The sequence below is a fragment of the Balaenoptera physalus genome (assembly GCF_965194825.1).
Source record: "Balaenoptera physalus genome assembly, contig: SUPER_7_unloc_2, whole genome shotgun sequence".
Taxonomy (NCBI): domain Eukaryota; kingdom Metazoa; phylum Chordata; class Mammalia; order Artiodactyla; family Balaenopteridae; genus Balaenoptera; species Balaenoptera physalus.
In genome coordinates, this window is record NW_028126533.1 from 538,634 (window position 1) to 555,977 (window position 17,344).

Here is a 17,344-nt window from a genome sequence, read left to right on the forward strand (position 1 = left end):
TAAAGAAACTAGAGAAAGAAGAACAAACAAAACCCAAAGTTAGCAGAAGGAAAGAAATCATAAAGATCAGAGCAGAAATAAATGAAATAGAAACAAAGAAAACAATAGAAAAGATCAATAAAACTAAAAGTTGGTTCTTTGAGAAGATAAACAAAATTGATAAGCCATTAACCAGACTCATCAAGAAAAAGAGGGAGAGGACTCAAATCAATAAAATCAGAAATGAAAAAGGAGAAGTTACAACAGACACCGCAGAAATACAAAGCATCCTAAGAGACTACTACAAGCAACTTTATGCCAATAAAATGGACAACCTGGAAGAAATGGACACATTTTTAGAAAGGTATAACCTTCCAAGACTGAACCAGGAAGAAACAGAAAATATGAACAGACCAATCACAAGTAATGAAATTGAAACTGTGATTAAAAATCTTCCAAGAAACAAAAGTCCAGGACCAGATGGCTTCACAGGTGAATTCTATCAAACATTTAGAGAAGAGCTAACACCTATCCTTCTCAAACTCTTCCAAAAAATCGCAGAGGAAGGAACACTCCCAAACTCATTCTATGAGGCCACCATCACCCTGATACCAAAACCAGACAAAGACACTACAAAAAAAGAAAATTACAGACCAATATCACTGATGAATATAGATGCAAAAATCCTCAACAAAATACTAGCAAACAGAATCCAACAACACATTAAAAGGATCATACACCACGATCAAGTGGGATTTATCCCAGGGATGCAAGGATTCTTCAATATACGCAAATCAATCAATGTGATACACCATATTAACAAACTGAAGAATAAAAACCATATGATCATCTCAATAGATGCAGAAAAAGCTTTTGACAAAATTCAACACCCATTTCTGATAAAAACTCTCCAGAAAGTGGGCATAGAGGGAACCTACCTCAACATAATAAAGGCCATATATGACAAACCCACAGCAAACATCATTCTCAATGGTGAAAAACTGAAAGCATTTCCTCTAAGATCAGGAACGAGACAAGGATGTCCACTCTCACCACTATTATTCAACATAGTTCTGGAAGTCCTAGCCACGGCAATCAGAGAAGAAAAAGAAATAAAAGGAATACAAATTGGAAAAGAAGAAGTAAAACTGTCACTGTTTGCGGATGACATGATACTATACATAGAGAATCCTAAAACTGCCACCAGAAAACTGCTAGAGCTAATTAATGAATATGGTAAAGTTGCAGGATACAAAATTAATGCACAGAAATCTCTTGCATTCCTATACACTAATGATGAAAAATCTGAAAGAGAAAATATGGAAACACTCCCATTTACCACTGCAACAAAAAGAATAAAATACCTAGGAATAAACCTACCTAGGGAGACAAAAGACCTGTATGCAGAAAACTATAAGACACTGATGAAAGAAATTAAAGATGATACCAACAGATGGAGAGATATACCATGTTCTTGGATTGGAAGAATCAACATTGTGAAAATGAGTATACTACCCAAAGCAATCTACAGATTCAATGCAATCCCTATCAAATTACCAATGGCATTTTTTACGGAGCTAGAACAAATCATCTTAAAATTTGTATGGAGACACAAAAGACCCCGAATAGCCAAAGCAGACTTGAGGCAAAAAAATGGAGCTGGAGGAATCAGACTCCCTGACTTCAAACTATACTACAAAGCTACAGTAATCAAGACAATATGGTACTGGCACAAAAACAGAAACATAGATCAATGGAACAAGATAGAAAGCCCAGAGATTAACCCACACACCTATGGTCAACTAATCTATGACAAAGGAGGCAAAGATAGACAATGGAGAAAAGACAGTCTCTTCAATAAGTGGTGCTGGGAAAACTGGACAGCTACATGTAAAAGAATGAAATTAGAATACTCCCTAACACCATACACAAAAATAAACTCAAAATGGATTAGAGACCTAAATATAAGACCGGACACTATAAAACTCTTAGAGGAAAACATAGGAAGAACACTCTTTGACATAAATCACAGCAAGATCCTTTTTGATCCACCTCCTAGAGTATTGGAAATAAAAACAAAAATAAACAAGTGGGACCTAATGAAACTTCAAAGCTTTTGCACAGCAAAGGAAACCATAAACAAGACGAAAAGACAACCCTCAGAATGGGAGAAAATATTTGCAAAGGAATCAACGGACAAAGGATTAATCTCCAAAATATATAAACAGCTCATTCAGCTCAATATCAAAGAAACAAACACCCCAATCCAAAAATGAGCAGAAGACCTAAATAGACATTTCTCCAAAGAAGACATACAGATGGCCACGAAGCATATGAAAAGATGCTCAACATCACTAATTATTAGAGAAATGCAAATCAAAACTAAAATGAGGTATCACCTCACTCCTGTTAGAATGGGCATCATCAGAAAATCTACAAACAACAAATGCTGGAGAGGGTGTGGAGAAAAGGGAACCCTCTTGCACTGTTGATGGGAATGTAAATTGATACAGCCACTATGGAGAACAATATGGAGGTTCCTTAAAAAACTAAAAATAGAATTACCATATGACCCAGCAATCCCACTACTGGGCATATACCCAGAGAAAACCGTAATTCAAAAAGACACATGCACCCGAATGTTCATTGCAGCACTATTTACAATAGCCAGGTCATGGAAGCAACCTAAATGCCCATCAACAGACGAATGGATAAAGAAGTTGTGGTACATATATACAATGGAATATTACTCAGCCATAAAAAGGAACGAAATTGGGTCATTTGTTGAGACGTGGATGGATCTAGAGACTGTCATACAGAGTGAAGTAAGTCAGAAAGAGAAAAACAAATATCGTATATTAATGCATGTATGTGGAACCTAGAAAAATGGTACAGATGAGCCAGTTTGCAGGGCAGAAGTTGAGACACAGATGTAGAGAATGGACATATGGACGCCAAGGGGGGGAAACTGCGGTGAGGTGGGGATGGTGGTGTGCTGAATTGGGCGATTGGGATTGACATGTATCCACTGATGTGTATAAAATTGATGCCTAATAAGAACCTGCAGTATAAAAAAACAAACAAAACAACTAATACTAAACTTTCATTGGGTAATTTGTATAGAAATATGTTAATATAAATGTTTCAGACATTACATGAAATGTCTAAAAATCTTATATTTGTATTTGTATGGAAATATGTATGGAAATATGTTAACATAAATGTTTCAGACATTACATGAAATTTCTAAAAATCTTATATTTGTATTTGTATGGAAATATGTATGGAAATATGTTAATATAAATGTTTCAGACATTACATGAAATTTCTAAAAATCTTATATGTTCTGGTATAATGTTATAAGTAATAATCCTAGTTATTACTTTAAAATGTATATCTCAGAAATAACTAATTTTCTTGTCAACTGCATTATTATGAACTCTCATCAAATCTTTAACCGTGGTCATTTTTAAGTCTTTTGTCATTTACAGACAGTTCTGGGTGTACTCAGATGATTTTGCAAATATGTTCCTATAAAAGGGTTTCATCTTCAAGAAATTCATGGAAAAGACTCTGACAGGTACAGGTTTCTGGTAACTGACTGTACTGCTGAACTGAATGAATAAGCATTTTCAGAACTCTAATGAAAAACTGATGAACTCATAAAAGTGCTAACAAAAGATCAAGATGAAAAAAAAAATTAATTACATGGGACTGAGTGAACTGATGAGGATGAGTATAATTTTTGTGACTTTCTGTCTGAATTAAAAAAAAAAAATCCCACAAGGACTCAGAGGCAAAGAATATACAAATCAATTTTCACTGCAAAGCAAAGGAGCTGTTACAGTGGAGGATTACTGGACTGAATGTCAATATTATGACATAGTATGAGTGTGTTTCATGTTTGGTAATTGCAATCATTGTTGCTTTTGTTGTGGTCATCCATGTACAATGCTTGGTGTCAGTCTATTTATCTCTTGTAAAAATAAAATACAGTGTGTGTGTGTGAAAAAAAAGTATATTAAAGGACACTTTGATTACTTCCATATTTTGTCTGTTGTAAATAATGCTGCAATGAAAATTGGGGTGCATATATGTTTTCTAATTAGTGTTTTTTTCTTCCAGTAAATACCTAGGAGTGGAATTGCTGGATCATATGGTAGTTCTATTTTTAATTTTTTGAGGAATCTCTGTACTGTTTTCCATAGTGGCTACACCAGTTTACGTCTCCACCAACAGTGCACAAAGGTTCCCTTTTCTCCACATCCTTGCCAACATGGCTTTGATAGTAACCATTCTGACAGATGTGAGGTGATATCTCATTGTGGTTTTGAGTTGTATTTCCCTGATGATTAGCAATGTTGAGCATCTTTTCATGTGCCTATTGGCATCTGTGTGTCTTCTTTGGAAAAATGTGTGTTCAGATCCTCTGTGCATATTTTAATTGGGATGTTTGTTTTTTTTGATATTGAGTTGTATGAGTTCTTTGTATATTTTGGATTATTAACCCCTTATTGGACATATCATTTGTAAATATCTTCTCCCATTCAGCACAGCCACTATGGAAAGCAGTACGCAGGTTCCTCAAAAAATTAAAAATAGAATTACCAGATGATCCAGCAGTTCCACTCTTCATATCCAAAGAAAATGAAAAAAAAAATTTGAAAAGATATATGCATCCCAGTGTTCATAGCAGCATTACTTATAGTAGCCAAGACATGGAAGCAACCTAAGTATCCATCAACAGATAAGTGGATAAAGAAGATGTGATATAATGGAATATTTCTCAGCTATAAAAGAAGAGTGAAACTTTGCCATTTGCAACAACATGGATGGCCCTACAGGGTGTTACGCTTAGTGAAATAAGTCAGACAGAGAAAGACAAATACTGTATGTTTTCAGTTTATATGGAATCTGAAAAATAAAACACATTAACGAACATAACAAAACAGAAACAGACTCACAGATACAGAGATCAAGGAGAGGGACAAGATAGGTGAGGGGTATTAAGAGGTACAGACTACTATGTATAAAATAAATAAGTTACAAGGATGTAATGTGCAGCACAGGGGAATATAGCCAATATGCAATAATAACTTTATATGGTGTATAAGCTATAAAAACATCGAATCAGTGTGTTGTACACCTGAAACTAATATAATATTGTAAGTCAACTATACTTAAAAAAAAAAAAAAAACTTCTCAGTAAAAGATACCATTAAGAAAGACTGACAGCACCAACTTTTGGAGAGAATGAGGGTTTGAGTGGATCTACATATATCTTGCATAACATACATGCCCCAAATAGATACACGTTTATACTATATAAAGAGCTCTTAAATAAGAACAAATTGTAAGGTACGAAGGATATAACAAGGTGATTCACAGAAAAAGAAATAGAAATAGCTAATAAACATAGGAAAAAGTGTTTCAATTTCAGTAAATAAGGAAATGCAAACTAGAACAATGATAAATCTCTTTTATCCACCTAACTGGCAACAAATCTTTAGAAATAAAATGTTGCATTTTGCCAGAGTTGTGGGGTATAAGGTGCTTTTTCATACGCACTTGGTGGAATTGTGAGTTGGTATAAACATTTTTCTCAGTGTTGCTATCAAATTTAAAGTGGAATTGTGTCTTTTGACCTAGCAATTCTACTTCTAGAAAAATTTGTCCTAGAGAAATACTTGCTTATGTGTGTGTGGAGAGAACATGTATAAGGATTCCAGCATTGTTCATAATAGTGAAAAACTGGAAGCAGTCAAATTGTCAGCCTTTGTTATAGTTACTCAGAATATTTAAAGGATTTGTTTATTTATTTATTTATGACTGTGTTGGGTCTTCATTTCTGCGCGAGGGCTTTCTCTAGTTGTGGCAAGCGGGGGCCACTCTTCATCGCGGTGCGTGGGCCTCTCACTATCGCGGCCTCTCTTGTTGCGGAGCACAGGCTCCAGACGCGCAGGCTCAGTAATTGTGGCTCACGGGCCTAGTTGCTCCGCGGCATGTGGGATCCTCCCAGACCAGGGCTCGAACCCGTGTCCCCTGCATTGGCAGGCAGATTCTCAACCACTGCGCCACCAGGGAAGCCCCCAGAATATTTAAAGAGGAACTATCCTGGTACAATAATCCTTGGATAATTAACTTTATCATCACTTGGCTTAAGGCAGGAATCTCACTTTTCGGTGAGACATGTTAGTAGAAAATGCTATTTTGTTTTTTCTTTTTTCATAGCACTGGCTAATTTTGTATGTGCTCCTTATTTGACTCTTCTGCCCTTTATTCATGCCCATATTTTATGAACTACAAGATAACGTTTGGTTATAAATCATTTATGTAGAAAAGTATTCCCAAACTCAGGGACTTTTCACTGAAGAAGTTTTTTGTTTGTTCATTTTTAACTTTTTTACTTGGCTCAGGTTTGCTATTTGCTGTCCTGAAAATGTAAGCTGTAAACTCGTTAAGCAAGCAGATGAACCAGTCTAATCTAGAGAAGGCAGACTTCCTCTGTGTCTTTCAGTTCATCGAATTATGGAGTGGTTCAAACAGAGAACAATTTAGGGTGCTAAGAATTAGAAGTGGTCCTTCCTAAACACACACAGGGAGAAGACAAAGAAACATCGTGCCAACTGTCTCCTGTTTTTTAGCGTTTTTTTGGAATTTCGTGTTACTTATGAAGAGGTATTGTTCTGGAATCTGGGAAAGAGATGTAAATGTTAGGAACACAGAAGCAGTATTATTATTTGCTGATGATATAGTCGTGGGCCTAGAAGAGCCAGGATAATCAGTGAATATATGGAGGCTTATAATAAAGTCCTCAGTTACTTTGTATTATTAATGAAATTTTTTTCCAAAATTTCCTTTTCAGTAGCCTTTTCTGACTTTTTATTTGTAGTTTTCAGGATTTTGATATTCAAGGGTCCAGAAGATGCAGTTTGGACTGGTTGACGATAGAAACATACAAGAATATTGAAAGCTACAGAGCCTGTGGTTCTACAATCCCACCACCATATATTTCTTCACAAGACCACGTCTGGATCAGGTTCCATTCCGATGACAGTATCTCTAGGAAGGGTTTCAGACTGGCATACTTTTCAGGTGTGTTTTTAAATAAGAAGAAAGATATGGAACAGAATTCTATAGTATTTACTGCTCAGTCACTTTGGGACTCGCCTTCTAAACAAGGTCCATTTAATTGTGACTCAATCCTCAAGGCAGCTGAGATTGAGAAATTAGAGGCTAAAGGTTCAGGTGCCGTAGATCCGGGTCTCCAAAAGGCATTTTGTATAATCCTAATAAAATGATTAATTTTACAAACTAAGGTCAGTTTTCTTTTTAAATATTTTGAATACGTTTATTTTAAAAGGAACTTTTTCCCCTCAAGTGTTTACCAGTATCCTGCAAGTTACTTCAGAATGTATTTTTGTGTGTGCATTACCCTTGTCTTTACACCTTCAAAGAAAAGACAATCAATTTCACTTTCGTAGTTTGTAGTATCAGAAGTCTTCTTATGCTAATTCTTAAACTTTATCCAAAAAGAGTGAGCAGATCATATAAATATGAAGAACTCAGAGCATTAGAGTTATGTAAATTTTTGCTGAAAATCATTTTACACTTTCTGAAATTACATGGTCTCCTTTAGCAACATATGCTGCTTTTTCTCTTTTTTATTAAAAGCACAGTCTTTGTAATATTTACTTAGGTGCTGAAGCACATTTTCTGTCACCTATTTGCCAGTAAATAAAAGTTGTTAATGGAGAGGTAAGCATTGGCCGACATCATCAGTGTGGACTGTAGGAATCTAATGTTTGGTTTTCTTTCCCTACCTCATTATTGTTATATATTTAAGGTAGTCCACTAAGATAATCAGAATTCTATAAACATTTCAATTCTTTTCTCTCTTCTTCCCCCTACTGTTTTGTTGAGTAAATTTATACCTTTAGCTCAGATTCATAAAATATTTTGCAGTTGTATTAAAACAATAGAAATTATAAAATGGAAGTACCATGTTGTGGTTACATGAAATGTTAGAAATAGAATAAAGTTAACTTATGATAATCTTAGCAAAAATTTGAGTCTAAATAATGGGCTTGCAAAATATGCTATGATACACAAAGCAAAATATTGTGTGTATGTGTATATATATATATATATATATATAATATATATAAACAACTCAAAAAGAATATTAAAACTGGATTTGAAAAGGTGATTATTATAGAGGAGTTTTTCTTCATTGCAAAATGTTTATACAATAGAGTATTTGAAATTCTTAGGCAATACATCCTACTAACTTATATATCTTACATCACTTTACTAAATGTTCTGCAGTAAAATAGCTTCTGCAAAAACAGGATTGGTCTTTTCTCTTTAGATCAGCTGTAGAGATCTTCATGGAACAAATCATAAGTGTTTAATAAATTGTTGAGTAATCAGTAAGCCAATATTAATTTGTCATTAGAGTTTAACCTATTTTTGATCAAGCCCAACTATCATTTGGGCTAATCAACATTTATGATAAAAATGCCACTTGCTGTTACATACCCTTTAAAGAGTATGTTTTTCCCTCCTTATCTCTCCATCTCCCTCCTCCCAATGTCCTCCCAGGGAAATCTGAGGAACCAAACTGTGACCAGATTCGTTGTGGTAATGGAAAGTGTATACCAGCAGCCTGGAAATGCAATAACATGGACGAATGTGGAGATAGTTCTGATGAAGAGATCTGTGCCAAAGAAGTGAATCCTCCAACATCGGCCGCTTTCCAACCCTGTGCTTACAACCAGTTCCAGTGTCTATCTCGGTTTACCAAAGTTTACACTTGCCTCCCCGAATCTTTAAAATGTGATGGGAACATTGACTGCCTTGACCTTGGAGATGAGATAGAGTGTGATGTGCCAACTTGCGGGCAGTGGTTAAAATATTTTTATGGTACTTTTAATTCTCCCAATTATCCAGACTTTTATCCTCCTGGAAGCAATTGCACCTGGTTAATAGACACTGGTGATCATTGCAAAGTCATCTTACGCTTCACTGACTTTAAACTTGATGGTACTGGTGATGGTGATTATGTCAAAATATACGATGGATTAGAGGAGACTCCACACAAGCTTTTGCGTGTGTTAACTGCTTTTGATTCTCATGCGCCTCTCACTGTCGTGTCTTCTTCTGGACAGATAAGGGTACATTTCTGTGCCGATAAAGTCAACGCTGCCAGGGGATTTAATGCTACTTACCAAGTAGACGGCTTCTGTTTGCCATGGGAAATACCCTGCGGAGGGAACTGGGGGTGTTATACGGCGCAGCAGCGCTGTGATGGGTATTGGCATTGCCCAAACGGAAGGGATGAAATCAATTGTACCATGTGCCAAAAGGAAGAGTTCCCATGTTCCCGGAACGGCGTCTGTTACCCTCGTTCTGATCGCTGCAACTACCAGAATCATTGCCCAAATGGCTCCGATGAAAAACACTGCTTTTTTTGCCAGCCAGGAAATTTTCATTGTAAAAACAATCGTTGTGTGTTTGAAAGCTGGGTGTGTGACTCTCAGGACGACTGTGGCGATGGCAGCGACGAGGAGAATTGCCCGGTAATCGTGCCTACCCGAGTCATAACTGCAGCCGTCATAGGGAGCCATATCTGTGGCCTGTTACTGCTCATTGCCTTGGGATGTACTTGTAAGCTTTATTCTCTGAGAATGTTTGAACGAAGGTCAGTATCAAGACAAAACTATAGTGCTTATGCTCTCTACAGTAAAAGCATGGCCCAAATATTTACAACACATTTTTTTTAATGAGATTAGCAATATATTTTTGTTATATTGTTGAGAAATAAATACTTCTTATGATTTATAAAATGACTATGAAAAGCCTATGACTCAAAAACCTAATAAGAACATTAAAAAACAAATAAATACTAAGAGTTATGAGGTGAGAAAAGCCAATCAGTATTTATCAGTTCCTGTTTTCAGGTTAATCTGTCTTACAGGAATTTTGCAAGCTGTAATTCTCGGTGGTTGCTCTTTAACCTCGGTTTTTATAAATATTAATTCAACAATTCCAGATATTTGAGAACCTTCTGTGTTGAAAGCATTATACAGGTGAATAGAGAAATGCGTAGGAGTAATCTCATGGGCAGTTTACAGTTAGAAGGAAGGAACTGTTGGGTAGAATTAGATGACAAAAAATATAAATGTTGTAAGAGCTATAAAATAAAGTGGTATAAAAGTCGAAGATCTCAGTTAAGAAGTGGTTCGGCGTTAAAGGGTGGCCTTCAGGGAGAGCTGTCTTTTGTGTGGTAGAGGAGAGACTGGACCTGGGAGAAGTTGATGGCAGAGAGGCCTTCTAGAAAGCTCCTGTGGAGACCATGACCGTCAGTCCCAGGAGAATTACAAATGATAGATACAACAAAGAAGTCACATACCAGACAGCTAAGAATAGATGCACAGTATCACAATAACCAAGTGCATCTTATCTTTGGTTCAGTATAAATGGCCAGAAAATGTTTTACTACATTGCAACATAAGAGTACAATGAAGACCAGAGGTCTTGAGTTTAAGAACAAGTTATTCCAGAAAGGGTTTTGGTGACTCATTTCACTCTTTTCCTTATCTGAAAAGTAAATGTGTTGGACTTGATGAATAAAGTGTCTTCTAAGAATTTTCAAATACTTTCACCTCAAGTCTCAAGCCCCTATGTTCTTAGGGGTTTAAAGATCTAGTACTTTTATCTTTTACGGGGATATCTAATTTATTAAAACTTAGTGATCCAGACCGCTAGTGTAAAACCTCATGAGACTAAACTGTCTGCTTCATCTTTGTGTTCTCAGTGTAGGGTAGTATAGATACTCATCAAATGTTGGCTAAGTAAGCTTTACAAATGAACAAGTATATTAAAATTCAGATTGTTTTAATTGTTGATAATTTAAAAATTACTGTTTTGGCTTGCCTTTTTTTTAAATCCTTTTCATCCCCCTGTTTCTCTCAAAGATCATTTGAAACACAGTTGTCCAGAGTGGAAGCAGAATTGTTAAGAAGAGAAGCTCCTCCCTCTTATGGACAATTGATTGCTCAGGGTTTAATTCCACCAGTTGAAGATTTTCCTGTTTGTCCACCTAATCAGGTATGTTGCAACTTATTATTTCTCTTTCCGTACCTCTTAAAATGAAATCTATACTTGTATATAATGGTAAAGTATCCTTGACTGTGTCAGAATTTTTGCAGTCAAGTTAAGAATTAAATATATGGAGGATTTGAGATAATACAGTTGACCCCTGAACAACGAGGGGGCTAGGGACACCCACCCTCCGTGCAGGTGAAAATTCACATGTAACTTTATAGTCAGACCTCTGTGTCTGGGGCTCAACATCCATAAATTCAACCAACCATGTATCATGTAGTACTCTAGTATTTGCCATTGAAAAAAATCCACATATAAGTGGACCCGTGCATTTCAAGCCCATGTTGTTCAAGGGTCAACTCTAATTGTTTCATTGTATTTTAACAAATTCAGAAGTATACTTTTCATTCTTTACTTCTGATTTGGTTAGGTGATTCTTAAGCATTTTACTGTTTAGGATAATTTAGTGCGTTAAAATTCAAAAGTAAAGTTTGACAGCTTATTTTCTACTTGAACTATTTCAAAGATTTAAAAAGAAATACTAAAGTTGATATGCTTAGTAATAGATTAGTAATATGCTAGATTAAAATAAAAGTTGTTGAAATTAAGTTAACATTTCTACCTGACTTGAGAGGAAACTTCTTCACAGCTGGATTTTACAGTGCTTAAAAATTCATATCATTTTCTTTAAATAGTAACTCATTCTTTATTAATGTTTCTGAATTCTTTAAATTTTTGTGAGTGATTTTTTACTTCGGGTGTACATTAAAGTGATCCAGTTATACATATATATATATATTCTTTTTCAGATTCTTTTCCATAATAGATTATTATAAGATATCAAATATAGTTCCCTGCAATTTATTTTTTAATTTCTTTTTCAATGCTTACAATTGTGCCCAGGGTTCTTAAGGGCATTAAGGTTTCTACATTTAAAATGTAAATTCATCCAGAATCATTTCTAAAAGTTGTTCCCAGTATCAGAATTAAGAAAAATTGATGAACATTGTTTTCCCAGTAATTGAATTCTGTTCAAAATGAAAGACCGTTTCCTTTTTGTTAAATAGGTTTCCAATTACAGTGGGTCATCTTATTTGAGTCTTTTAGGAAATCTTTGTGAGAATTTGATGTAATTTGCTAAGTAAGTAATTCAGAACTTCCACTGGTTGGAATTTTGTGTGCAACATAGGAAAAACCTACATTGTGGCTTTTATATATTGTTGTCCCTGCCATGGGGAAGGGTTCTTTTTAGGTAGGAATTCAGAGGATGGTTAATTCCATCCACCCACTCCACCATGTATCACCCCACCCCTATATCCTGAGGCTACCTTCAAGAGGTTAGTCAACTGTGAAGTTAGAGGGGGCACAGTCCACACAAGACAGCCCTTACTTCTAAAACCAATTTTAAGTTCCGGGGCTCCCAAACCATCCTCAGGTTTGATAATTCACTAGAAGGACTGAGAACTCATTGAATGCTGTTTTACTTAATAGTGTAAGCTGGTGTAACTATTATTGCTGGGAAAGGATCCAGATTAAATCAGCCAAAGGAAGAGACACGTAGGACAGGGTTCAGGAGGGTACCAAACACGACCCTTCCAATTGTCTTTTCCCCATAAAGTCAGGACAGTGTTATTCTCTCGACACAGGTGTGTGACAGTATGCACGAAACATTGCCAACTAGGGGAGCTCACCCAAACTCGGTGTCCAGGGTTTTTACTGGAGCTCCATCACATAGGCATGATTAATTGCACACGTGGCTGATCCCAGTCTCTAGCCTCTCCAGAGGTTGACTGATTCTGCTGACTCAACTCTCCCACGCTACATCACATTGGTGTGGCTCAGAGCCTCCACCGAAAACGCGATGCTACTCTCTGGCTGGCCCAAGTCTCCATGCAATGACACTCCTGTCAAAGCTGACATTCCAAGGTCTGAGGTCTCATCCCAGAAGTAAAGGGCAAAGGTCAGACCTCACTTTGGGTAAGGTTTCAATTCTTTACTACCTACTACAGCATTTTTGTAGGGTTATAATTTACCCTTGTGAGGGAATTCTGCTTCAACAAAGTTTTAAAATAAAATATGTTTGCAAATGGTAAACTCGATTTTATTCAGTTAATGAGATTACACTCTTATGTTTGAAACTTTTGGTAATAAATTATCAAATTTCCTTATTTGTTTTTAAAAAGAAAAATAATCTTCTGATTACCAACTCATTCAAAATAGCGATCCTTTCTGAAGAATCCTTTTCTTCTGCTTCATAAATGGAAGAAGTATATAAAATTATTCCTAAAACAATCATGAGATCCCCTTGTAGAATCTAATGTTAAATTGGCAATCATTTAATTAAACAGACTTTGAAGCCAGTAGAGAGCTTCATCTCACTGACAGACTATACTGTTAAAGTCGGCTTTGAAGTGTGCTGAAGGCATTGTGGGTGGCAGCTGCATAAAAGTGGAGGATATCTGAAGAGCCTTGTATTCATTGCTGGATTTAATGACAGTGCTCACACAAAGCCTTAGAACGTGAATGCCAAATGAAGAGGACCAAATCTATGGAGTTCATAGGGATGTGAGCCACTTTTTTTTTTTTTTTCAGTTAGTTTATAGTTACATTCCCAATTGGTGAAAACTCTTACTCATTTATATAGTAAATTTTATGTGCTGATATTCAGATTTCTTATTGGCAATCTGTTATTTACTAAGGCTAGACTATGAAATATTCCTGTGATAGTAGCTTCTTAGCTTTCTGTGAATTATATTCCAGGGATTATGTTCAAAGGGTGTATATGGAAATCACAAATCTATATGGAAAACCTGAGGCTAGCTGTACGGTATCAGCTTGGATTTACTTCAATACCAGTCACAAACAGAGATGGAAAACATACGTTATCACATCTTCTTATTCTCTTCCCTTCCTTTTTTCTGTGGGGGGACAGGCAAGAGCCATTCATTTTGGCGGAGGGAAACTGTATCACCTTTTGAAAGGGAGTATATCAATTCACCATTGTTTCTTGGAAATACTGTATTTTAAATACTAAATGCCAGATTGATGAAAGCTGTGTTTGTTCCAAGTTTGATTACTCCTTTTTGTAACCACTAGATGGAGCTTAAAGACTGTTTTTGTAAATACTGTAGTTTTTTTTTTTTTTTTTTTTTAATTCCGATAGTCATTCATCTAGAAAAAAGAAAATCTAGATGATTTTTCTTTCAGTTGGGCAATATGGTCACCTCCCATATGCACTAATTAAAAATCACCAATTTTCAAAGAATAAGGTTATAATTTATGTTTAACATGAAGCTGTAGAAAATAAGACATAAATCTTTTTTTTTTAAAGACTTTTTTTTTAAAGGAATTCCTTTATTTTTATTATTTATTTACTTATTTATTTATTCATTTTTGGCTGTGTTGGGTCTTCGTTTCTGTGCGAGGGCTTTCTCTAGTTGCGGCAAGCGGGGGCCACTCTTCATCGCGGTGCGCGGGCCTCTCACTATTGCGGCCTCTCTTGTTGCGGAGCACAAGCTCCAGATGCGCAGGCTCAGTAGTTGTGGCTCACGGGCCCAGTTGCTCCTTGGCATGTGGGATCTTCCCAGACCAGGGCTCGAACCCGTGTCCCCTGCATTAGCAGGCAGATTCTCAACCACTGCGTCACCAGGGAAGCCCAAGACTTAAATCTTTAAGATTGAGAAGGAACCCAAATGTCTCAGATACCATTGAATAGGGCTATAAACAAGTTAATTTCTTTGGCTTTTTGTTTCCTGTGCTGCATTACAAATACAGTAATTCCTTTGTTTATGACAATATAAATAAATTTGTATTTATTTATAATAAATATTTATGGATATCCTCAATTTATGGATATCCTCAATATCCACTCATTCAACAAATCCTTGAGAACCAACTGTGAGATATAATTTTTACATGTTTTGGAAGGTTTCATCCTTGTAAATCAAGTCTAACTTGTGCTGTGTTAAAACAAAAAAACAAACAGCCTAGTTTTCACACTTCTTTAGGTCATTTAGAGAATTATTGTAGAGACTCTTCTATCTTCGTAGCTAAAGAAGTATCAAATACTTTTATTTTCCATCTTTGGTGCATTTCTAGGATTGGATTACTATGTGAAGTTTTGAAATAAAATTGCTGTTGTAATTGGCATTAAACATCATTTTAAAGTTCATATATAAAATGAAGTATCGAGAAAATCTTAAACACAGTGAACAGTGGTTCAAGTTATAGGTTAGATTCTGGAGTGAGGTGAACCTGTATCGATGAGAGAATTTAATTCATCCTCCATAGACCGTAAAATGAGTAATAGAACTTTCATCCACAACACATGCTGAATAGAAGGGTGTTTTCCATCTTAATACCTCGTTGTTAGCTGTTTTAAGATCTTTTCTTTCTTCCTTCCTTCCTTCCTTCCTTCCTTCCTTCCTTCCTTCCTTCCTTTCTTTCTTTCTTTCTTTCTTCCTTTCGTTCTTTCTTTCTTTCTTTCTTTCTTTTCTTTCTTTCCGCAGGCTTCTGTTTTGGAAAACCTGAGGCTAGCTGTATGGTCTCAGCTTGGATTTACTTCAATCAGACTTCCTATGGCAGGCAGATCCAGCAACATCTGGAATCGTATTTTTAATTTTGCAAGATCACTCCATTCAGGGTCATTGGCTCTGGTCTCAGCAGATGGGGATGAGGTTGCCCCTAGTCAGAGTACCAACAGAGAACCTGAAAGAAATCATACTCACAGAAGTTTGTTTTCTGTGGAATCTGACGACACAGACACAGAAAATGAGAGAAGAGATACGGTAGGAGCATCTGGCGGGGTTGCAGCTCCTTTGCCTCAAAAAATCCCTCCCACAACAGCGGTAGAAGCAACAGTGGGAGCAAGTGGAAGTTCCTCCACTCAGAATACCCGAGGTGGTCACACAGAAACCGGACGGGATGTGACAAGTGCGGAACCCCCAAGTGTGAGTCCGGCGCGTCACCAGCTCACAAGTGCGCTAAGTCGTATGACTCAGGGGCTACGTTGGGTACGTTTTACATTAGGGCGATCAAGCTCCATAAGTCAGAACCAGAGCCCTTTGAGACAACTTGATAATGGGGTAAATGGAAGAGAAGAAGATGATGATGTCGAAATGCTGAGTCCAGTTTCTGAAGGAGCTTCAGACTTTGACGCGAATGACTGTTCCAGACCTCTTCTTGATCTTGCCTCCGATCAAGGGCAAAGGTTCAGACAACCATATAGTGCAGCAGACCCTGGAGTAAGACCAAGTAATCGCGATGGCCCCTGTGAGCGCTGCGGTATTGTCCACACTGAGCAGATATCAGACTCTTGCTTAGAAGCAACGCTGAAAAATGAAACGAGTGATGATGAAGCTTTGTTACTTTGTTAGGTACACGAATCCCATCAGGGAGATTGGATACAAGTTGGAGCAATATCCATTCATTGTTTTGGAACTTTACAATTAAACTAGTTTTAATTTAAAAAGAAAAAAGATGCAGGGTGATTTCTCACTATCATATGTTAGCCTGCATGGTTAAATTAAACACCTGTAACTCTATAAACTTTAGAGTTTACTATTGTAGCAGCTAAAAATGCATTATGTATTCAGATTGTTCAATAATGTTCTTCCATTTGTTTCTAATTGTTTTCATCCTGGTACTGTAGTTCGCAGTAGAGATATGGCTGCAGAAACTCATTTGACTGTCAGTTTCTATCTATCCTATGTTAAAACGTTTCTTTGTTCAAAATAATACCTTCTTTTAATTGAACCCTTTATGCTTTTGCCAATACATCTTGTAACTTAATATACTAGATGTTAAGGTGGTTAATATAAAAAGAGAAAAAGTCCTTATTCTCACCTGTTTTTATTTGTATAACATCTGTCTAAACATTATTAGATTTCATAATATGAGCTTGTCAAAGGGAAAAAAACTGTCTAAAATTTTTTCTCATGTTTAACATGCAATGATGTGAAATTTAGATAGAGTTAGATAAATTAATGGCAAAAACAAAACTCTTTTATAAATTTTCTAATGTTGACTTTAATACTCTAATATGGTACAAACCAAATGGTAAAAAGCCCAAATCATTTCTTTTTTTATCTCTATTTAAGGACAGAATTAAGCGGATGAAGATATTCTACTATGCATTAAATCTTGAACTTTATAAAATATGTACAAAAATTGTACAAGATAAGTTCCAACTGGTAATGTCTTTCCCTGATACAGGGTTATGCTTGTATTGGACCCTAGGGATTTGCACTAAAATCAT

At 36.2% G+C, this 17,344-nt stretch overlaps 1 protein-coding gene across 6 annotated transcripts in view; it reads left to right on the plus strand.

Annotated features, from left to right (window-relative positions):
* LOC309665266 (low-density lipoprotein receptor-related protein 12-like) overlaps positions 1-17,127 on the plus strand; it is a 146,105-nt gene extending 128,978 nt beyond the window's left edge. For all 6 annotated transcript variants that reach the window (XM_082478897.1, XM_082478894.1, XM_082478895.1 and 3 more), the window contains 4 exons: positions 6,872-7,074; positions 8,584-9,682; positions 10,959-11,091; positions 15,597-17,127. In XM_082478897.1, coding sequence (XP_082335023.1) covers positions 6,872-7,074; positions 8,584-9,682; positions 10,959-11,091; positions 15,597-16,463 — 2,302 coding nt within the window. In that variant the 3' untranslated portion in view covers positions 16,464-17,127. The remainder of the gene's footprint in view (positions 1-6,871; positions 7,075-8,583; positions 9,683-10,958; positions 11,092-15,596) is intronic.
* The last annotated feature ends 217 nt before the right edge of the window (positions 17,128-17,344 follow it).